The sequence below is a fragment of the Bos indicus genome, chromosome 14 (genome assembly GCF_029378745.1).
Source record: "Bos indicus isolate NIAB-ARS_2022 breed Sahiwal x Tharparkar chromosome 14, NIAB-ARS_B.indTharparkar_mat_pri_1.0, whole genome shotgun sequence".
NCBI lineage: Eukaryota > Metazoa > Chordata > Mammalia > Artiodactyla > Bovidae > Bos > Bos indicus.
This window is the reverse complement of record NC_091773.1, coordinates 73446034-73470072: the sequence shown is the minus strand read 5'-3', so window position 1 is coordinate 73470072 and position 24039 is coordinate 73446034. Positions and strand designations below refer to the sequence as shown.

The following is a 24039-nucleotide window of genomic DNA, read 5'->3' as shown; positions in this document are numbered from 1 at the left end:
GATGGTCCTGTTTACTCCTGTATTCTCAGGGCTGGCCTTTGCTGTTCTGTCATCCGTGCACCCGGTGTTCGGCTTGTATGGGTCTCTGTTTCCCGCCATCATTTACGCCATATTTGGAATGGGGCGTCATGTTGCCACAGGTAATCATTTCTGCCTGTTCTTATGCTTCCCATGTTCCTAATGAAAGGGACTCAGAGTGATCATTTGTTAATGATAACATTTCCAAAGCAATTCCCACTTTACTATTGAAAATATTAGGGCAAATATTATCAGCAAATAATATCAGTAATGTGGATGTGAGAGTTGGACTATAAAGAGAGCTGAGTGCCGAAGAATTGATGCTTTTGAACTGTGGTGTTGGAGAAGACCCTTGAGAGCCCCTTGGACTGCAAGGAGGTCCAGCCAGTCCATCCTAAAGATCAGTCCTGGGTGTTCATTGGAAGGACTGATGCTGAAGATGAAACTCCAATACTTTGGCCACCTGACGTGAAGAACTGACTCATTGGAAAAGACCCTGATGCTGGGAAAGATTGAGGGCAGAAGAAGAAGGGGAGACAGAGGATGAGATGGTTGGATGGCATCACGGACTCGATGGGCATGAGTTTGACTAAGCTCTGGGAGTTGGTGATGAACAGGGAGGCCTGGCGTGCTGCAGTCCATGGGGTTGCAAAGAGCTGGACACGCCTGAGCGACTGAACTGAACTGAATATCAGTAAATATTAGGATAAAATATTTAACTTTTTGTGTCCAATACATACTGTGACTTATTGCTATATTCCTATGTAACCAAGGTTATTGTTAAAGATTCCATTCATTTTTAAGTTGTAAGAGAAGGGCAATGTTCTCAATTTACAATGAAATGAAAATAAGCACACTGAGGAAAAGAAAAGACTGTATAAAACTTAGTCACTCAAATGTTAAAATTTATTTTCCACACATTTATATTGGATTAGGACTTCCCAGGTGGCACGGTGGATAAGAATCCACCTGCCAATGTAGAGGACATGGGTTCAATCCCTGTTCTGGGAAGATTCCACATGCACCGCAACCCCTGAGCCTGCACTCTAGAGCCGTGAGCCTCAACTCCTGAAGTCTGCGAGCCTACAGCCTCCACAGCACGGGAGAAGCCACTGCAGTGAGAAGCCTGTGCACAGCAACGAAGAGTAGCCCCCACTTGCCGTAACTAGAGAGCTCCTGCACAAAGCAATGAAGACCTAGTACAGCAAAAAAAAAAAAAAAGGATTATACAATCTTTTAGGTTTCTTCCAAGCTAGATTCTACATGCCCTCTCATTAGTATACCTCTTGTCTTGCCTAACATTGCATTATCAAGTAAAATGTGAATCACAAGTAATCTGATAATAGAGTAGGCTGGTTAAAAACAAAGACTTGGAAGTTAGATAGATCTGGGTGTGAGTCACATTTGTTCTTTGCTATCTGCATGACCTTGGGCAAAGTTTTAAAGATCTATTTGCTGCTTTCTTGATAGTAAAATGCCAAAAAAAAAGTCATGATTTTAGTGAGCATTAGATGAAATAATTGATGGGCAAGTATCTAGTGTGTTACTTGCTACATAAAAATTAATAAAAGCTGTAATCATTACAGAACAGTCGCTCAGTCGTGTCTGACTCTTTGCGACCCCATGGACAGTAGCATACCAGGCTCCTTCATCCATGGTATTTTCCAGGCAAGAGTACTGGAGTGGGTAGCCTTTCCCTTCTCCGGGAGATCTTCCCAACTCAGAAATTGAACTGGGGCCACCTGCACTGCAGGCGGATTCTTTACCAACTGAGCCATGAGGGAAGCCCAGATTACAGATGAGATGTGGCTAAACCTGAAGCCCAAGCTTTTCCTCTTTTCAAGCAGCTGCTCAAGGATGCAGTTTCCTTTTGTGCTGATATAAAGGGAAAAAAGCACAATAATGATTTAGAAGTTCTTGAAGCCTATTATATTCAAATTTTCCCGCTCTCTAATTTCCTAACAATTTATTTTCGTTCTTCAAAACAGTGAACTATGTCACTAGCATGAAAAAGTAGATTCTTGTAGAGCTGACCTTGAAGCATGTCCTCTGTTAAACAAAGGATACATGAACAAGGTAAAAAAATTTCCCAATAGACCATACTTACTTTACAAAGTCTAAAATACTTAACTTGATATATGTAAGTATGAGTTTACATACACCACTTTATTTCCTAAGGAATCATTATAGACATTTTACCGGTGGCATTGTGAAACTGCCATTTATATATTGTATTTAACAGATATTGTTAACAGCTAACAGTTAATAAATATTATTAACAGGAATATTGTACTCTACTAGGTTAATAATATACATTTCAAAATATGTATAATTTACAGATTTTACTGTAGACACCGTGTAACACAATAAATGCTTAAGGCATTTTATTTCTGCCTATGTATCAATACTTCTCCAAAGGACAGAGTCAGCTGGACCTTCTCATTTCTCTATTTATCCTAACAGATTTAGAATTCTTTAGAATAATATTAAAACATTAACACTGTGTATCTATTTATACTCAAGAAATATACTGATTATTTTTTGCTCTCCTATGATCTGAAATTTAGGAACCAAGTGAATCTCACCTAAATTTCCTAAAAATATTTAGTATAGAGAGCATATTTTTCTTTTAAATAATTTTGTTGTACTTTAGTATAGAAGTGTGTGAAGTTTTCTATTTTCATTTTACTATTAAAAGACTGATGTTGCTTTCATAAAGAACAATTACTTTATCTGGGATTTTAACTCTAATTCAGGTAGTCAGAATGCAATAATGAATTAGGAAATGCAATAATAAATTATGCTTGAGGTATGTTTAAAAGAAAATAATTTAAAAGCCAGACTATAAAGATACCAAATGTACTGTTTTTTCACAATGTAATTTTTTTCTTATTTTAATTTAAAATACATATATATTTTTTAAAGGATTAAATCACTGATTGCTTCTTGTGACTTGCTAAGAATGTCTTAGAATAAAGAGGAAAAGAACAGAAACTTGGGTATCAATCCAGTGGAAACAAAATTGTTAAAGATAAACCTTAAGTGACAATTTGTAAGATCTAATTATCTTCTAAAATTAGAGAAAAATATTTTTAAAGAGAAAAATCTATTCAGCAATTTAGAGAAAAGATTAGGGAGATCGTCAAGGGTAGTCTTTAGAAGAAAAGTAAGCAAATATTTATTTACCAAATGGGGTAGGACTTGTGATATGAAATGAAATCTCATTTAATCTCTACCCAAATTTTATGACTAGATGTTTATCATCATTTTACCAATAAGGAAGCTGAGTGAGGTTAGATAAGTCGACCAGGAATTTGAACTTAGGTCTGTCCAATCCTGAGGCCCTGCTACCTACGGTACTCTAAAGCGACTAGATGGGTTTAGTGGTTGTGGCTCGGATGGTAAAGATTCTGCCTGCCATGTGGTAGATCTGGGTTGGATCCCTGGATTGGGAAGATTCCTGGGAGAAGGGAATGGCTATGCACTTCAGTATTCTTGCCTGGAGAATTCCATGGACAGAGGAGCCTGGCAGGCTACAGTCCATGGGATCACAGAGAGTTGGACATGACTGAGCGAGTAACACTTTCACTCACTTTCAAAGTTACCACTTGTAGGCTTCAAGTTGACAAAGTGAGGGAAGGAGCAGAGGAGAAGTGGGGAGGAGATCAAGACGAAGCCAGACCAATAAGAGAGAGAAGGTCAAATGTCATTCACAGCACCCTCATATAGTCACCACAGCCTCACATCCTTGACTGTCATCAGCTGTCTCAGAAACAGCAAAGCAACAGCCTTTGAAAAGAGGCAGTACTTCCATAACCGTGTTGGCACAGTGTACCCTGTACCCTTTCTGGGAGTCTCTCTCTCTAGAGACACATCTTGGGATGTGATTTTTTAGATGGCCTTTTTCTCTTACCGTTCAAGTCCATCTTATCTTCTTCCAAGTCCTAGGAAAGGTAGGCCTAAACTTAAAAGTTAACCCTAGACCATCTTTGTTCTCAGTTCTCTAGTCGTCTGTTCAGTGGCTTTCGTACAAATCATTTTTCTCTATGTCCTAGACTTAAAGGCCAAAAGACACACTTCTTTACTCTCAGGACTATCAAACTTTGAGAAATTTTATTGTAACATATTTGGAAAAAATGACTTATCAAGAACAGATTCTATGGCAGATATTCTTTATTTGGTATTTCCTATCCTTGATGACAGAACCTTGTCTCTAATCATTAGATATATTTGTTCTTTGATGTGTTCTTAATTTAATAATTTATGATGAGAACAGTGATCGTGACAGTTGATATTTATTGATGATTTACAGAGAATGCCTTAGCTTCCTGAGAGAACTATATTCAGTTTTCTTCCATTTTTATGTACCATCAACTCAATGGAACAGTTAATATTGAATAAGAGAGCATTTTGGTTTTAATCTCATTATGACTTATTTTTTTTAGGTGCCATATGTTGTGATATGTGGCATATATATAAATATGTGTGTGTGTGTGTGTGTGTATAATTTTTTAGTTCCTAAGTCATGTCCAGTTTTTCTGACCCCATGGACTGTAGCCCACCAGGCTTCTCTGTCCATGGGATTTTTCAGGCAAGAATACTGGAATGGGCTGCCATTTCCTTCTCCAGGTGATTACATGATTTACGTCTCATCACAACCCCATTGGGTGAGGAATACTTTCTGTTTAGATAAAGAGATTGAGATTCAGTGTGCTGGGATTTAAGGTGAGGTGTATTGGAGGCTACCATCATCATACTATTCTGAATCACAGCACATACTGCCTTCTCCTGTGAAACCAAGGGATTGCTTATGCTAGGTTTTTACTGAAACATTGTCTCTGTTTGAATTGGCTCTCTTGCTGTATGAGGCTGCATGCCATTTGTTGAGATGTCTACACCTTATGATGTAGACTCTTTTCCACAAAGTGTCAGTTATGATCTGGGGCAAACTAAGGTCTTTAGGTAGTGAGCTGGAATGTTTGCACAATGCTGCAATTTGTTTCTTTAATCCCAAATTGCTACACCCTCTCTGTGGGAACTGGCATCCGCCTGCCGGTGTGGCTGCATTCTCAGACATGCTGTGCCAAGATAAGAGCATCAGAGCTCTTGGCAGAAAGAGAGGAACACGCTGAAAATAATCCTGCATTTCTGTGAGGCCAGGACAATTCTTGGGAAATACCTTTGAACCATATCTAGGTATGGTAGACAGGAATGGTGCATGGGCCACAGCATATTGTTGTTTCTGTGCCCTGAATAGAAAGATTCAGCCTGGCCTGGAAGGTCTGGGATGGATCTATGTTGAATATGGGATTTGAGCCAAACAAGGAAAGACAAGAGTCGATTGTCTAAGTAGATTGGAGGAGCAAGCATTTCAGCAGTGAGTCTCAGATTCAGCAAAGGGTCCTGTTTTCCAAATGAGCTTATTGAGGTATTTATCATCTCTTTCATATTCTTCTCAAACTCTAGAATATAGGCATTATTACCCTCATTAAAAAAAAAAAGCAGAGACATTACTTTGCCAACAAAGATCTGTATAGTCAAAACTATGGTTTTTCTAGTGGTCATGTATGGATGTGAGAGTTGGACCATAGAGAAGGCTGAGCATGGAAGAATAGATGCTTTTGAGCTGTGGTGTTGGAGAAGCATCTTGAGAGTCCCTTCAATTGCAAGGAGATCAAACCAGCCCATCCTAAAGGAAATCAACCCTGAAGGACTGATGCTGAAGCTGAAGCTCCACTATTTTGGCCACCTGATGCAAAGAGCCGACTCATTAGAAAAGACCCTGATGCTGGGAAAGATTGGAGGCAGGAGCAGAAGGGAATGACAGAGGATGAGATGGTTGGATGGCATCACAGACTCAATGGACATGAGTTTGAGTAAACTCTGAGAGATGGTGAAGGACAGTTAAGCCTGGTGTGCTGCAGTCCATGGGGTTGCAAAGAGTTGGACACGACTGAGCAACTGAACAAGAGCAACAGCAACACCCTCACTTTATGGATGAGGCAATTTAGACTCAGAGTAATGTACTTTATGTTGCGATAGTGATAGATGGAGGAGCTGGATTCAAGTCCATACCAAGTCCATACTAGGATCTTTATCCTTGTCCTGCATTCTCTATATAGATCTTCAGAGAGGTGGGAAAACATACGGCCTAGGAGGGAATAGCAAGTAGATGGTGTGGCTGTATGTGCAAGAAATATGTGTATATAAAGGTGAGTTTCTGTTTATTCTATAGAGTGAAGGGTGGAGTAGTGGGGATGTAGAGGAGAGTGCTTCTAATAGATCTGTTTTGGTTTTACAAGATATGCTAAGTCACTTCAGTCGTGTCCGACTCTGTGCGGCCCCATAGACAGCAGCCCACCAGGCTCCCCCATCCCTGGGATTCTCCAGGCAAGAACACTGGAGTGGGTTGCCATTTCCTTCTCCAGTGCACGAAAGTGAAAGTGAAGTCGCTTAGTCTTGTCCGACTCTTAGCGACCCCATGGACTGCAGCCTAACAGGCTCCTCCGTCCATGGGATTTTCCAGGCAAGAGTACTGGAGTGGGGTGCCATTGCCTTCTCTGTTTACAAGATAGATTCACCTTTAATGGTGGAATACAATAATGTTTATTCAGTCTGATACTAACAGAGGATCCCTTCCCTGTTTTAGGCACGTTTGCCTTGACATCCTTAATATCCGCTAATGCAGTGGAACGACTTGTCCCTCTGAGCAGTCAGAACCTCACCACACACAGCAACACAAGTGTCCTGGGATTATCTGACTTTGAGATGCAAAGGATTGGTGTTGCTGCAGCTGTTTCCTTTCTTGGCGGTGTGATTCAGGTAAGTATACTGAAAGTTGTGGGTAAAGAAAGGGAGAGAGTGGCCAAGAAAAGGAAATTGGTGCTTTATTAAATTAAACTTTTCTTCTCAATTGAATTTTTCTTCCAGTTTTATTGAGATAATTGGCCACAGTACTGTATAAACTTAAGGTGTACAGCATAATTATTTGATATGCATACATCATGAAATTTAAGTTTAATGAACATCCATCTCCCTGGTGGCTCAGTTGGTAAAGAATTCACCTGCAATGCGGGAGACTTGGGTTCAATCCCTGGGTTGGGAAGATCCCCTGGAGAAGGGAAAGGCTACCCGCTCCAGTATTCTGGCCTGGAGAATTCCATGGATTGTATAGTCCCTTGTGTTGCAAAGAGTCGGACAAGACTGAATGACTTTCACTTTCACTTAGAGCAATGAGGTGTTAATTTCAAAGCAAGGTGGAACCATTTAAAATGCCAGTATCAGTATTTTTGCTGGGGAAACAAGCACTCAGTAAAAATTATGGCAGTTTAAAAACCAAAACAACTTTTATCTTTTCTCTGTAGCTTTTATTGTCCTCTATAATAAGCACTTTGCCTTTTTTCCTTTTTCCAAGAACTTAAAGGGGTCTGGGATTACCTTTGGAAAATTTCCCAAGCTTTACTTTTCTGAAGCAACCTCTGGACAAGATTTCTGCCCCAGAGGACACAGGAATATACAGCTCCTTTGACAGTTACACAAGACATAGCTGGGGGTATTTAGTGACAGAGCCTTTTATTATTGTACTGATACATTCTGGAAACACATAGTCTTATGTCTTACAGGATGATAAGAACAACTGCAGACCCAAATAAGAGATTCTCCACTTACTTTTGATTTTGTACTAGATACTTTTTTGCATCTTTTAAATAAAGGGATCATGAGTATAGAAAGGATTTAAGATGTTAACTAGTTTAACCTGCCTATTCAACAGATCATTCTTAACTCCTTCCAGAAAAATCAATTTTATTCTATTGTAATGCTCGGGGAGGACAATCTAAAGTTCCTTTTAATGATGTTTCACTGTTTCATAACCATTACAGACAATAAGCCATTACTGTTTAAATCTTTCCAGCTGTGCTTCCACCTAGTAAAGCAAAGACACAATTCACTTAAAATTAGAATTAAAATCCTTAAAATTATAAATTGAAAATTCCTCACATTAAAAATAGTAATTATATTTATTATCCTACTATGTGCTAAGCTCTGTTTTTAAGCTTACTGCATGTATTCATGTATTCAACCTCTGTCAGTATTTTATGAAATAAATATTCTTCTTCCCATTATACTGATGAAGATACTGAAAAGTAAAGCAACTTATTTAGAATCTCATAATTAGGAATTGGCAAGGTAGGAGTTGAATTCAAAAATACAGTTTCTTAAGTGCTATGCTGCAGAGCTTTTTAAACTAATACAGTGAAAGGAAGCAAGGAAACTCAGCTCACCTTTTCAAGCCAGACACTACGCTAGTGTCTCCCACACTTTATCTCCTTGACAATAGCAGCAGCCGTGATTTAGGCATGGTTCGTCTGGTGGGCAATGTCCTTGGTTATATAACTGTGTGTCCGCCGTTCTTGAGACCTTCAGGGTCTTTTTCATACCGCTTATATGACACCGCTTGTACTTCTTTCAAGGCTCAGCTCAAAGGTAATCATCTCAGAGAAATATTCATTGACATCTCTGGACTTCCTCTAAAAGACTTTGGATGTGACTTACATGTTAGGACTTCTCGATCTACCAGAAAATATTTTCTGGGTATTTGCCTCTCTATCTGGACTTAGTCTCTAGAACTGTTGAACTCCATATTTCTAAGAGCTGGTACAGAATAAATGTGAGTTGAATCATTTGAATAAGAATAAAGTCAACAAAATGTTCGTAGCATTATCGTGTCAAATAGGCAAAATTAAATTGGGAATTTATTTTTGTGTCTTCTGATTTATCATTTTCTCTTTCCACCCCCCACCAGAAGATAAGGAATGGGTATATATCTGTTTAAATTGTAACACAATTCTTAATGAAAAAGGAGTTAAAAAAAATGTATTATAATTTTTTAGTTTGGTTATTGATTTTGTCAGATCCATCTAGCTAAAAGGTGAAGACTTTTTCAGTGAAATCTCCCACCTCTTCTCCCAACTATCCCCCAGCCAATGCCTGAAGAAAAATAGAAGTACAACCACTCCTACAACTCCCCAACTCCTCCGTGTCTTTTAATAATATCATGCTCCAATCATCCCATTTTAAAACTTAGTTGTTTTCTTTAGCTAGGGCAGAATTCCATTCCTATAGCATGCATGCATAATCACTAAGTTGTGTCTGACTCTTTGGACTCTAGCCTGCCAGGCTCCTCTGTCCGTGGGATATTTCAGGCAAGAATACTGGAATGGGTTGCCACTTCCTCTCCATCGACTATGCCCGATCCAGGGATCAAGCCTGCATCTCCTGCATTGCAGGCAGATTCTTTTAACCGCTGAGCCATCGAGGAAGACCAGTGGAAGGGCAGAATGGAAGGCCAAAGAGTCAAATTGTTGTACACCCCTTGCAGTTCTGATTCTCACTGCCGCTTACATTAGAGGCTATTTTCTTTTCTACAAAAGTCTGAGAACTGAAAAGATTATGGTTGAGCCTTCAACCATGCAATTCCAAATAAAAATAATTCTTAAGCAGTGAATTTCTAATCTCAGTTCAGTTCAGTCGCTCAGTCGTGTCCAACTCTTTGCGACCCCATGAATTGCAGCACGTCAGGCCTCCCTGCCCATCACCAACTTCCGGAGTTCACTCAAACTCATGTCCATTGAGTCAGTGATGCCATCCAGCCATCTCATCCTCTGTTGTCCCCTTCTCCTCCTACCCCCAATCCCTCTGAGCATAAGGATCTTTCCCAATGAGTCAACTCTTCACATGAGGTGGCCAAAGTACTGGAGTTTCAGCTTTAGCATCATTCTTTCCAAAGAACACCCAGGGCTGATCTCCTTTAGAATGGACTGGTTGGATCTCCTTGCAGTCCAAGGGACTCTCAAGAGTCTTCTCCAACACCACAGTTCAAAAGCATCAGTTCTTCGGTGCTCAGCTTTCTTCACAGTCGAACCCTCACATCCATACATGACCACTGGAAAAACCATAGCCTTGACTAGATGGACCTTTGTTGGCAAAGTAATGTCTCTGCTTTTGAATATGCTATCTAGTTTGGTCATAACTTTCCTTCCAAGGAGTAAGCATCTTTTAATTTCGTGGCTGCAATCACCATCTGCAGTGATTTTGGAGCCCCCCCAAAATAAAGTCTGACACTGTTTCCACTGTTTCCCCATCTATTTCCCATGAAGTGAATTTCTAATCTATTCTGTAATAAAAAATAAAATATGAATTGTGCTGGTTTCCTAAACATGTTTACCTACTGAATGATCCAGTATTTGTCTCAGATCTGTTATCCATTCTTGCTGTGTACAATGTAGGTGTTTTTGTCTCTTTTACTCTTGCTACTCCTCTCACGAGGAGAAGGGGGTGACGGCGGACAAGATGGTTGGATGGCACCATTGACTCAGTGGACATGAGTTTGAGCAAACTCCAGGAGATAGTGAAGGGCAGGGAAGCCTGGTGTGCTGCAGTCCATGAGGTCACAAAGAATCAGTCATGACTGAGTGCCTGGACAACAACAACAACAACCGCTCTTATACTGACCTTTTAAACAGCCAGTTGTTTCACACAGTGTCATCAGACTCTGCCAAAGCACAGCTTGATTTCTGAGCCAGCGTGCAAGGTTGTTGTCATTGCTCAGTCCTTCCAATGAGTATTCAGGGATGATTTCCCTTAGGAAAGCAGCATACTTGTTTGCAAAATTAGGTGTTTAATAAAAATATGGAAGAGTGATGTCACTCACACTTGGAAAACTCTTATTTTCACTGCATGTTGTTGTTATTGTTCAGTGACTCAGTCATGCCCGACTCGTTGCAACCCCGTGGACGGCAGCATGCCACGCTTCCCTGTCCTTCACTACCTACCAGTTTGCTCAAACACATCTCCATTGAGTCAGTGATGCCATCCAACCATCTCATCCTCTGTTGCCCGCTTCTCCTCCTGCCTTCAGTCTTCCCCAGCATCAGGGAAAGCATCACTGCTTCTAAAGTGCTTTATATTGTGACATCAAAATGGCTTGCTTTAATGTTATTACCACCTTTTGGCTAGTTATGCTTCTTCTAAACTAACAATGTTGTGTCTTCCATACATAGTCTATGCTATCCTGCTTTATATGCGTATTCTTCCCTCTTTCTGCAATGCTTTCTTTTTTGTTTGTTTTGTTTTTATTTTAATTTTTTTTAAACTTTACAATATTGTATTGGTTTTGCCATATATCAACATGAATCCACCACAGGTATACACGTGTTCCCTGTCCTGAACCCTCCTCCCTCTAATAGCCTCTTTCTTCTTGGATTCCTTAAGGGTCAAGATATAATTATATTCCGGTCTAGCAGTATTGCATTCTCCTTCTGAAAAACTGGTGGCACATTCTCTATTCCTCTCTTTTATCTGTGTGCAGGTTTGTCTCGGTGTAGTTATCTGCACACATCATGTCTCTGAAACCCAGCTGCCTGGAGCTTCTCCTAGAGTCCCTCTTTTCCCCTGTCCCTAAGTATGTGGAACTTGGGAACTCGTATTGAACAACGCATGCATGTTGGTGAAATACAGACTTACTTGAGGCTTCCGTGAGAGAGGTAGAGGAGGTTTTTTTCTCTTTTTCTTTTTTTTTTAACAAATTTCTTGAGTTAGATTTTTTTTTAAGTAAAGTTGCAAAGATAGTACACAGTTGCCACGTATCCTACCCACCCACAATTTCCCCTATTATTGATATCTACATTAGTCACAACTAATGTATCAGATTATATACACTGCTTTTAAGTAAAGTTCATATATTGTAATCGGATTTCCTTAGATTTTACCTGATGTTGTTTTCAGTTCTAGAATCCCAGGTGGTACACCACTTTACTTTTAGTTGTCTTGTCTCCTGGTAGGGTCCTCTTAACTGTTAAAATGTCTGAGACTTTTCTTGTTTGTGATAATCTTGACAGTTTTGAGGACTATTGGTCAATAGTCTCTAGAATGTCCCCTAACTGGGACAATTTGTCTGATGTTTTTCTCATGATTAAATTGGGGTTGTGGGTTTTGGAGAGGAAGATGAGAGAGAGAGAGATTCTCATCACGTCTTATTAAGAGTACAGACTCTCAACTTAACTTACCACTCTTAATGTTAACCTGGATCACCAGGTTGGACTAGTGTTAGTTTGTCAGATTTCTTCAAATTACTCTATTTTCCACTTTTCCAAACTGCAGTTTTTGGAAAGAAGTCAATATGCATTGCCTACTCTTAAGATATGGGAGTTATATTAAAAAAAAGTTAAGATAAAGAGTGGGGAGTATATACATAAATTACTGGAATTCTTCTGAACAGGAGTTTCCCAACTCTCTCATTTTAAAATGTAATCAATCATTTATATCAGTATGGACTCAGAGTTATTTATTTTATCCTTTGGGTTATAATCCAATACTGCTTTATTTATGTTGTTCTTCACATTGTGCTGGCTTTGAGCATTGGGAGCTTTTTTCAGTTGGCTTCTATGTCCTTCCTTGACATGCTCTCATTTGTTTATTTATTTGTTAGTTATTTTTGGAGCTCTTTTTTACTCTCTGGCACTACAAGATGACCCATGCTCATTGTATATATTTCCTACCCTGGTCATAGAATCAGCCATTTTTCGAAGGACACCTGATTTCTGTTATTGGCGAATGCTCCTAGAAATGAAGGTTTATGTGCTACGTGTGCTCTCTGCCACAGAGGTGTTGTCACTTCTCAGCTTACACAAGCAAGGAAATGCATGTGTATCAGCCAATAGGCTTCCTTGGTGGCTCAGATGGCAAAGAATCTGCCTGGAATTCAGGAGACCTGGGCTCAGTCCCTGGGTCAGGAAGATCCCCTTTATAAGGGAATGGCTAGCCACTGCTGTAGTCTTGCCTGAAGAATTCGATGGATAGAGAAGCCTGGGGGGCTACAATCTGTAGGGTTATAAAGAATCAGACATGGCTGAGTGACTAACACTTTCACTTCATGTCAACCTATGTATGTAAACATATCTCTCTAATTTCTAAATATATCCATCTATATCTGTGTTAAACATGATTTCCTACTGAGGTCCGCAATTCTTATCCCTTCCATACTGATCATTTTAACCTCCCCTTGCTTGCTATGCTATGCTATGTTATGCTACGCTATGCTAAGTCACTTCAGTCATGTCCGACTCTGTGAGACCCCATAGACGGCAGCCCACCAGGCTCCCCCATCCCTGGGATTCTCCAGGCAAGAACACTGGAGTGGGCTGCCATTTCCTCCAATGCATGAAAGTGTAAAGTGAAAGGGAAGTCGCTCAGTCGTGTCCGACTCTTAGCGACCCCATGGATTGCAGCCTAACAGGCTCCTCCATCCATGGGATTTTCCAAGCAAGAGTACTGGAGTGGGGTGCCTTTGCCTTCTCCATTGCTTGCTATAGATTTCTTAAATAGTGAGAAATCTGGCTCCCACCATCTACTATCCATTTACTTCATTTTTCAGTCCCAGTGTATACTTATAATGGTTTCAGAATTATTAACCTCTACACCCATGGGAATTAACTTTATCTACTCAAGGACAGTATCTTTATTACCTTTGGTTTTACATACTTTGGGCTTCCCTGGTGGCTCAGCTGGTGAAGAATCCGCCTGCAATGTGGGAGACCTGGCTTCGATCCCTGGGTTGAGAATATACCCTGGAGAAGGGAACAGCCACCCATTCCAGTATTCTGGCCTGGAGAATTCCATGGACTGTATAGTCTATGGGGTCACAAAGAGTTGAACACAACTGAGCAAATTTCACTTTCACTTTACATACTTCACTCATTTTCAGAGTTATTCATGTGAGCACATTTTTTGCATCCCTTTCAATGAGGTTTTTTCATACCTTTAACTAATCTGAAAAGTCTATATATTGTATGAGTCCATTTAAATGCTACTTAGAAAAGGCAAACATAAAAAGAGAGTAAATGCAGCTTTGGTTGTCAGATTCTTTGTCACATTCTGCAGCCTACCCTGGGACCTCCCAACCTCCAAATAATTTTCTAAAAAATTCATACACATTAAGGTTCATGGTTTTGATAAATGCTTACTCTCATATACCTACCATTACAGTACTGTACAGACTAGTTTCACCATTCTTAAAAATTCCCTGTGTTTCACCTAGGACATTCTCCAAGCCCCTGGAAAATAGTGATCCGCTTACTGTCTCTTTAGCTTTGCCTTTTCTAGAATGTCGTATAATGCAATCATGCAATATGTAGCTTTTCTAGACCATCTTCATTCACTTACAGTATTAAGATTCATTATTCATTCAAGTCATTGCATGACTTGATAGGCCATTTCTTTTTATTACTGAATAGTATGGAGGAGGGCTGAATTCCACAGCACACAACTTCATAGGTGTCCTTTTGACGTTGTTTCTCTAGCTCTCTGGTCACACAGAGCTTTTTCCCTGCCATATCCCTGGGGAGCACTCGGTTGTTCTCCTGTTGTTAATTGCTGAGTCATGTTGAACTCTTCTGCGGGCTCACAAACTGTCGCACTCTCGTTTCCTTCTGTCTGTGGGATTTCCCAGGCGAGAATACTGGAGTGGGTTGCCATTTCCTTCTACAGGGGATCTTCCTAACCCAGTAAACCCATGTCCCCTGCAATGGATTTAGGAAGGTTCTTTACCACTGAACCACAGGGAAAGCCAACTGCTCTATTACCAGGAGCAATTTAGTTCTCTTCCCCAAGTCTGCATGCAATGCTCGGTAGAGAACAAAGGGCTTTTCGAGTTTTCGCTCCCACTCAGCTTCTTGGTCTTTACCTTCCTCGTGACAGCTACACGGCAGTTCCTTACACTCCTGGTTAACAATACCTGCTCCTAACACCAACACTTTGCCTCACTTTATAATGTCTTTCAAAGTATGAACTGTATCTTTATCTCTGTGTTCTGCAACAATATTGTGTCCTGCCCCTAGTAGGTATTTGATAAATATGCATTGAACAAACAAAGAAATGATTTGGTATAATATAATTTTACAGACTGCAAACCGATAAAACCTGAAATGCGTGCAGTATTCCATCCACTTGGTCAGTGTAGTTGTTTGCTATGCACTCTTCTTTTTTCACTACTTGAAGGCCTCTTGTAAAAAATGGTTTGAGATCTGAGATACATTCAATTTATATAGAACACATGGTGTTTATAAGAGCATTACCAAATAGTATCATGCTAGTGAACCTTGGTAATGTGTGTCAGAGGTTTTCAGCATTAGCCCAGAATATCAACATTACTACAAACAGCTGAAATATATTGTATGAAATTAATTTTCTCATAAACTGTTGCATGGGCAAATTTTGGGAGTTGGCTAGCCAGATTATAATTATTATCATCCCCATTATTAGTAAAAGGAGTTGATGTGGCTGTTTATTGTCATTGCTGCTGCTGCTGCTAAGTCGCTTCAGTCGTGTCCGACTCTGTGCGACCCCATAGACGGCAGCCCACCAGGCTCCCCTGTCCCTGGGATTCTCCAGGCAAGAATACTGGAGTGGGTTGCCACTTCCTTCTCCAAAGCAGGAAAGTGAAAAGTGAAAGTGAAGTCGCTCAGTCGTGTCCAACTCTTAGCGACCCCATGGACTGTAGCCCACAAGGCTCCTCCGTCCATGGGATTTTCCAGGCAAGAGTACTGGAGGGGGGTGCCATTGCCTTCTCCATTATTGTCATTAACCTAATGTTTTTTGACATTGGCATAAAATTTAAGTATTAGGCCTCCAAGCAAAATATTCTATAAGAGTCCTCATTTTACATACTTAAGTTCCAGGATAATCTTGGAAACTTCAGTTCCATCTGTGGATACCTCCTACAAAGCCTGTGTGTTATAGGTTCTTGCTGCCTTCAACTTGTGCCCCTCAGCCTCTGTATACTAGAGCCCTCATTTTGATGTGGGTGGTGAGGAAAGAGATGTTCTTAAATTTCTCCTTCTTCTTTTTCTCTTCCCATCCCTCTTTTTTCTTCTTAAAATGTCTGCCCTTGTCTTGGGTTATGGAGAATGTCGTCATCCAGAAGAAAGTAATTTCTCTTTAGTTAAATCTCACATGTTTGCAATCATCCTTCACATACACGATGTTTTGTATCAGAAGGGAGGTCTTAAGGGGCTTGGTGAACTTTTAAGAGTCAAGAAGTCTCCATTTCAAGAATTTATCCATTACTGGGAAGGTTTTTTCTAAAGCATAAAAATGTGTACAAGAAGAGTATTACAAAAATACATGTGGTCTTTGGATAAGTTTTACAGGAGATTACTGCAAACTTTTTGGTTTATATCGTGAGGTAGGTATATATATTTTCAAGATTTGAAATGGCTTAGCTCTTTATGTTTTGAACTTTTCCTATATCTTTCTATTTGTAGCAATCTGGTTGTGGAAATGACAAAGAAGTTTTTACTAGAAGATAGTGGTTAGCTGGAAGTGGTTGGTGTATCACTTCAGGTTAGGTGACCTTTGTTTCTCAGTCATGAGAAAATACTAACCCCTCTTAGTAGGTGCTGGGTAAGAAACAAATAAAAACCAGAATGTAAAATGGTGATGATATATACACGTTCTCTCAAAGGAGTTTGCTTCTCAAAACAAATGAAAATAAGGTTTCTTCGCATACAGATAAGAACTTTCTGACATTCCACATATGTGTAAAGTTCCATGTAGGCAAGCAGGTTTCCAATTTCAAAAATTTGGATCGCTTGTATGCTGCATTTCAGTGAAATGAAAACTCAACTCTCAATAATATTTTATTTTTTCCTAATTTTGCCTCAATAATATGCTAGTTTCATCCTCATGGCCTGTAAGAATTAGTGTCATAATTTGGAGCTAACTAATAGAAAGATACGTGGAAAAAATTGGTTCCATATTTTTCTTAACTAATTGTGTTTTTAGGGTAAAAATCAAAAGATTATGAATCAGTGTGTTCCACTTGTAGCTACACCACTGATTGATTGGATATTTCCCTTGGGACATTTCTATTTGACAAACCGACACAATTGCTGAAAAAAAAAACTGTTGGTAATAGAAGCTGTTGCTCTGGTTTCATATTTTGGTGAAAGAATTGCCTGATTTCTATGTTGGCAACCTGTACTGTTTTCTTTATTACATACTGAATAAAAGGGGGTTGCAAAAATGCAAGCAATTCAAATACATTTCTTTCTGCACTGATGAATTATTTCATGCTCTCTAGAGTTGGAAAATTCGGTGTGGCTTTTTTACATTGCAAATCTAGCACCTAGTTTTCCATGCATGTAAATATATATGGTACCCTATGACATTCCAGGTACAACACACATGTTGCAATTTTATGGGTTTCAACACTCTTTCATGTGTTATTTCACATTCTCAACAATTCTGAAAAATCAATAGAGCAGACTTCATTCTCATTTTTTATAGATGATTAAGTGAGGCTTGGAAAATTTTAAGAGATATTCTAAAGGCAGAAAACTAGGATATGGTAAAGTTAGAATCAGAAGTCAAGTTTTCAGATTTGAGCCCAGAAAACTCCATCCTAAATACAAGTTTAGAGTATTATTGTTTTTGGTCAAGGGGCATTGTGATGTGAAGGAAATGATATATTTTGCAGTGTATGCTCTGGGAGTATTTAGCACTTTATACTTCTCATTTTTATTACTATGTCATCTTGATAGAAGGAAATTTCATTGCTATTCTTTCCTTTGATTTCTTTAATACTTAATTTTATTTTCCAACAAGAATTTTAAGACCTGACCTAAATATTATAATTAACACATTAAGAAGATATAACCCACTTTGTGTTCCCTTTTTCAGTGTGAATACTCATAAATATAATTTAATGTTACTTTCAAAACGGCAAATTTCTATGACTGTTTACATGGATATAGTGGATGTAGTCAGAGAGTGGGCCATCTCCTCAGAGTTCTTTCTCTTCACTGATCATTGCAGTGTTAACAGTGAGAAAAGAGACTTGATTCTTGCTGTCATCTTTTGCCCAGAAGAACTCAATGCACAGGCTTCTGCTTAGATGAGATGATTTTGTCTGGTCATGAAGCAGTTTTGCAATGGAGTATAATGTTATGAGCAGAAAGGAAAAGTTTATCGAAAATGACTTTCCTATTGATTCCTGGGTTTCTTAAGGCATATTCCTTAAACCTATCTCTTTTGTCTTTTCCTCTTCTCCATAAACACTGATGTCTTCTTATTAACGTAGGCCCTTTACAGCTCCTTGACAGAGTATCTCGTCAAAACAGTATGTTTCCGTTTCTTAGAACCTGGCAGAAACTCAAGAAATGGACTTTTCTCCTCAATGCTTTTGAAATTTTAAGCCTATTGGGTATAAAGTCATGAATTATGTCCTTTGGACTTTTAAAAAAATTATAGATAATGCAAGTTTTATTTTTCACCCACAGACTGCCATATATTAACTGATTTGAACATATTTCCGTTCTTGTAACATGCATTATTAGGAAAATAGGAAAAAAAAATTCAATGTTCAAAAAGTAACTGTGTTAACTTTAATCGAAAGACTTGTAATTGTACCCCAAAACATTTGGAAAGTCTTGGAACCTACTAAAGAAAACCAATCTGTTGAATGAATGAAATTTAAAGAGCACATTTCACATCATTTCTCTGTGTCTGTGTGCTGAAAATGAAAATGTGTCAGATATGAAACCCTCTAGGAAGCCTGGGAAGTCTCACCTTTCTTTGTCCTCTTAGGTGGCCATGTTTGTGCTCCAACTGGGCAGTGCCACATTCCTGATTACAGAGCCTGTGGTCAGTGCAATGACAACTGGGGCTGCCACCCATGTCGTGACTTCACAAGCCAAGTATCTCTTGGGAATGAAAATGCCACATATATCTGGACCACTTGGATTCTTTTATGTGAGTTTTCCCTTGTATCTTTGTTCATGTGTATATTTGGGGCATGTGTGTTTCACATAGTAAAATTTGGTTAATTATGATGCTGAGATTTTTTGAATTTTAAAGCAACCTGGGCTTAAATAAAATCTTTTAGGATATTTAAATACGACTGAGGGTATGAAAGTAGTTTATGAGTGAAACCTACTAATTAGGGAGCAATTCTTTGTAACACACAATTAAACAGTACAGTTTGGGAACATGGTCAAAAAAATATAGCTTGAATTTTTTTGTTGCTAATTGTTAATGAAACCATGTATCAGGCTTGTGACCCAGTGTAACAACAGTACACCCTACCACATTCTTTCAGTATAGTGAACCCAGGTATAGATCATGTCAGTTCAGTTCAGTCGCTCAGTCCTTTCCCACTCTTTGCGATCCCATGGACTGCAGCACGCCAGGCCTCCCTGTCCATCACCAACTCCCAGAGCTTGATCAAACTCATGTCCAGTCAGTGATGCCGTCCAGCCATCTCATCCCCTGGGGTCCCCTTCTCCTCCTGCTTTCAGTCTTTCCTAGCATCAGGGTCTTTTCTAATGAGTCAGTTCTTCGCATCAGGTGGCCAAAGTATTGGAGCTTCAGCTTTAGCATCAGTCCTTCCAATGAATATTCAAGACTGATTTCCTTTAGGATGGACTGGTTAGATCTCCTTACAGTCCAAGAGACTCTCAAGGGTCTTCTCCAACACCACAGTTCAAAAGCATCAATTCTTTGGCACTCAGCTTTCCTTATAGTCCAACTCTCACATCCATACATGACTACTGGAAAAACCGTACCTTTGACTAGAGGGTCTTTATTGGCAAAGTAATGTCTCTGCTTTTTAATATGGTGTTTAGGTTGGTCATAGCTTTTCTTCCAAGAGCAGCATCTTTTAATTTCATGGCGGCAGTCACCATCTGCAGTGATTCTAGAGCCCCCCCAAAATAAAGTCTGTCACTGTTTCCATTGTTTCCTATCTATTTGCCAAGAAGTGATGGAAGTGGTTACTATGATATTAGTTTTTTGAATGTTGAATTTTAAGCCAACTTTTTCACTCTCCTTTTTCACTTTCATTAAGAGGCTCTTCAGTTCCTCTTCATTTTCTGCCATAAGGGTGGTGTCATCTGCTATCTGAGGTTACTGATATTTCTCCTGGCAATCTTGATGCCAGCTTGTGCTCCATCCAGCCTGGCATTTCGCATGATGTATTCTGCATAGAAGTTAAATAAGCAGGGTGACAATATGCAGCCTTGACGTACTCCTTTCCCAATTTGGAACCAATCTGTTTTTCCATATTCTGTTCTAAATGTTGCTTCTTGGCCTGCATACAGATTTCTCAAGAGGCAGGTAAGTGGTCTGGTATTCCCATCTCTTTAAGAATTTTCCATGTTCTGTTGTGACCCACACAGTCAAAGGCTTTAGTGTAGTCAGTGAAGCGAAGTAGATGTTTTTCTGGAATTCTCTTGCATTTTCTATGATCCAATGGATGTTGGCAATTTGATCCTTGGCTCTTCTGCCTTTTCTAAATCCAGCCTTGAACATCTGGAATTTCTCAGTTTACATACTGTTGAAGTCTTGCTTGGACAAAAGAGTCTGACATGCAGTACTTGGGTGCAATCTTAAAAACGACTGATCTCTGTTCGTTTCCAAGGCAAACTATTCAATATCACAATAATCCAAGCCTACACCCCAACCACTAATGCTGAAGAAGCTGAAGTTGAACGGTTCTATGAAGACCTACAAGACCTTCTAGAACTAACACCCAAAAAGTATGTCCTTTTCATTACAGGGGACTGGAATACAAAAATAGGAAGTCCAGAGATACCTGGAGTAACAGGCAAATTTGGCCTTGGAGTACAAAATGAAGCAGGGCAAAGGCTAACAGAGTTTTGCCAAGAGAACACATTGCTCATAGCAAATACCCTCTTCCAACGACACAAGAGAAGACTCTACACATGGACATCACCAATGGTCAATACCAAAATCAGATTGATTATATTCTTTTGCAGCCAAAAATGGAGAAGTTCTATACAATCAGCAAAAACGAGACCAGGAACTGACTGTGGCTCAGATCATGAACTCCTTATTGCCAAATTCAGACTTGAGTTGAAGAAAGTAGGGAAAACCACTAGACCATTTTCAGGTATGACCTAAATCAAATCCCTTATGATTATACAGTGGAAGTGACAAATAGATTCAAGGGATTAGACCTGAAAGACTGCTTGAAGAACTATGGATGAAGGTTCATAATATTGTACAGTAGGCGGTGATCAAAACCATATCCCAGAAAAAGAAATGCAAAAAGGCAAAATGCTTGTCTGAGGAGGACTTAGAAACAGCTGAGAAAAGACTATTGAAAGGCAAAGGAGAAAAGGAAAGATACATCCATCTGAATGCAGAGTTCCAAAGAGCAAGGAGAGATAAGACAGCCTTTCTCAGTAATCAATGCAAAGAAATAGAAGGAAACAATAGAATGGGAAAGACTAGAGATCTCTTCAAGAAAATTAGAATATTTCATGCAAAAAGGAGCACAATAAAGGACAGACATGATATGGACCTAACAGAAGCAGAAGATAGTAAGAAGAGGTGGCAAGAATACACAGAAAAACTACATTAAAAAGATCTTAATGACCCAGATCAAATCAGAGGCCTGGTCAAAACCAGGGGTTGGAGCCCAAATAGCAGACAACCGGTTATCAAAAGTCACTTGAACTTGAGAGAGGAACATGTTTCCAGTTTCAACATATCATCCTAATAATTCTCCATTGTTTCTGGTCTCTTTCTGAAGCTATGCTAAAATCTGTGACTACTCAGGAACTCACATCCTATTGGAATTTTACAAGGAAATCAGTGTCTTGTTAACGAAGTTGAGTGCAACCAGGCTTCATTTTATTTACTTTTGTATTGTAGAGAAAGAGAAGTATCTTTCCTTCTACATTGAGGAGCTGAGGCCCCTGTAGCAGAAGACAAATTAACAAAGAAAAACAAACAGATTTATTAGCATGTGTACTACCTTAGCATCTCAGTGTTAAAGAAGCCATCCGTCAATGCAGGAGATATGGGTTCGATCCCTGGGTGGGGAAGATCTTCTGGAGAAGGAAATGGCACCCCACTCCCAGTATTCTTGCCTGGAGAATCCCATGGACAGAGGAGCCTGGCTGGCCACGATCCATGGGGTCACAAGAGTCAGAACTGACTGAGCAGCTAACACACAGACACACACACACATTTCATACGTACATAGGAGAAACTCTGGGATTAGTAACTTGTATTGCTTCCCATCCTGCTCATAGCGCCAGCTGCCTCGCTGTTCACACTGTCCACACAGTTCCTGAACCCAGGGTGGGCAAGTTGCGCGCTAAGAAGCTGGCAGGAAATGCGAGGAGCCGCAGCAACTACAGACAGGTTTATTCTCTTCTGGCAGGCATAGCACCCGTTCAGATCAGTTCAGTCACCCAGTCGTGTCCAACTCTTTGCGACCCCATGAATTGCAGCACGGCAGGCCTCCCTGTCCCTCACCAACTCCCGGAGTTCACCCAAACTCATGTCCATGGAGTCGGTGATGCCATCCAGCCATCTCATCCTCTGTCGTCCCCTTCTCCTCCTGCCCTCAATCCCTCCCAGTATCAGTCTTTTCCAATGAGTCAACTCTTCACGTGAGGTGGCCAAAGTATTGGAGTTTCAGCTTTAGCATCATTCCTTCCAAAGAACACCCAGGACTGATCTCCTGCAGCGGACATAACACAAAATGATGCGTAGCAGCATTCGCGTGCATTCTCTCCTTTCATGGCTGACGCAGCCGACACAGCCGTGAGGCAGCCGCAAGCCCGGCTGCTTCCGGGTGGAGCTCGTGCGTCCCTGCAGCAGGGCGGGAGAGCTGGTGACGCATGTGCAGTGCTGTATGTAGTTCAGCGGTACATAGTCACCACCGAACGTGGGTTGAGAGAGCCTGACCGCCATCTTCGCTAATTTGCTCTTTCCTTACGTAACTCAAAAGAAGTGGCTAGGAGGTGGGCTTAAATGACGTAATTCCAAGCTCCAGATAAAACAAAAGCAGACTAAAGCAGCTGTGCATTATCGGGTGACTGGCTAAGCTACAACTTTTGGTGACACCAGGTCTGCGCCAGAAGCCACTCAGTACTAGATTCTCTTGACCTCCTGGCTGCGAACAGCATGCTTATCTGTGCATGAACTACGCGTAAAGAAATACACGCCGGTTACAAATTGGTCACCTCAGTCATGTTCACGTTACACAAATAATCATTCCTCTTTTCATTACTTGTGTTGAAAGAATCTGGGTAGCCTGATACGAGAACAGCATTTGACCTTTCAGCTTGTTTCTCTGGTGGCAGTGTACATAAAATGCTATATTGAAGTGTATTGTGTATGATTTTTTTTTTTGACTTCTTGGAAGATACACCTCAAGCTATATTTTCTTTACTTAGTAGATCAGACGTTGTAATTTGACTTTTGGGGGTCTTTTGTAAGTTCTTATACTGAAATGGAATCAGATTTAGACACATTTTTAGATGGCTGACTAAATTTGCATAACTCAATTGGTAGAAGTTGCTAAGCTTTGTGAAGATGGAAAACAGAAAAGTTACTCCTGATTTTCAAAGTCACATATCCCCATACTATTCAATGTCTAGGTTGGAATGATGCTTTGGTTCTTTACCAAGGTTTCAAAAGTAATGTTGATATTGCAATGTCAAAAATTATTGCAATCTGAGCATTACATTCAGAAATAAATTTTGTATTTTGTATAGGTTACACTGGGACATTTGGAAGGTGTGCTTTGGTGTAGTTAGGCTAAAAAAGAATCTGATGGTGATAACGTAAACATTAACTTGCCATCGGTCATTTAGGTGGGATGTGAAAGAGAGAGGTGAACTCAGCACAGAGGTATAGAACAGAGGACAAAATAGAGGCCTTGATCATCAGATAAGAGAACCTAGAGGAGGCTCATTTCACACATTTTTGGATTTTTCCTTCTAGGTTCTCATAACTGTTATATCATTTACTAAAATTACTCAGGCTGATGAAGGATAAAGAATCTTCTAATGATATTCCTTGGAACATAAATTAATATCTAGAATATTTGAGACTCTTATGCAATGAGGCAGTCACCACTCCTTAGTCTTAGCTGGAACACTCAGATTTCCTGAAAGAATTCAGACTTGGCCAATCAAAATGTGCGTT

The 24039-nt window shown here is 39.9% G+C and overlaps 1 protein-coding gene across 2 annotated transcripts in view; it reads left to right on the top strand.

The window, feature by feature from the left end:
• Positions 1–24039, top strand: part of SLC26A7 (solute carrier family 26 member 7) — a 151482-nt gene that overhangs the window by 25537 nt on the left and 101906 nt on the right. For both annotated transcript variants that reach the window (XR_011570674.1, XM_019973813.2), the window contains exons 2-4: positions 30–140; positions 6668–6840; positions 18661–18825. Coding sequence is in view for 1 of the 2 variants with exons in the window: in XM_019973813.2 (XP_019829372.2) it covers positions 30–140; positions 6668–6840; positions 18661–18825 (449 nt within the window). In the remaining variant the exon portion in view is untranslated. The remainder of the gene's footprint in view (positions 1–29; positions 141–6667; positions 6841–18660; positions 18826–24039) is intronic.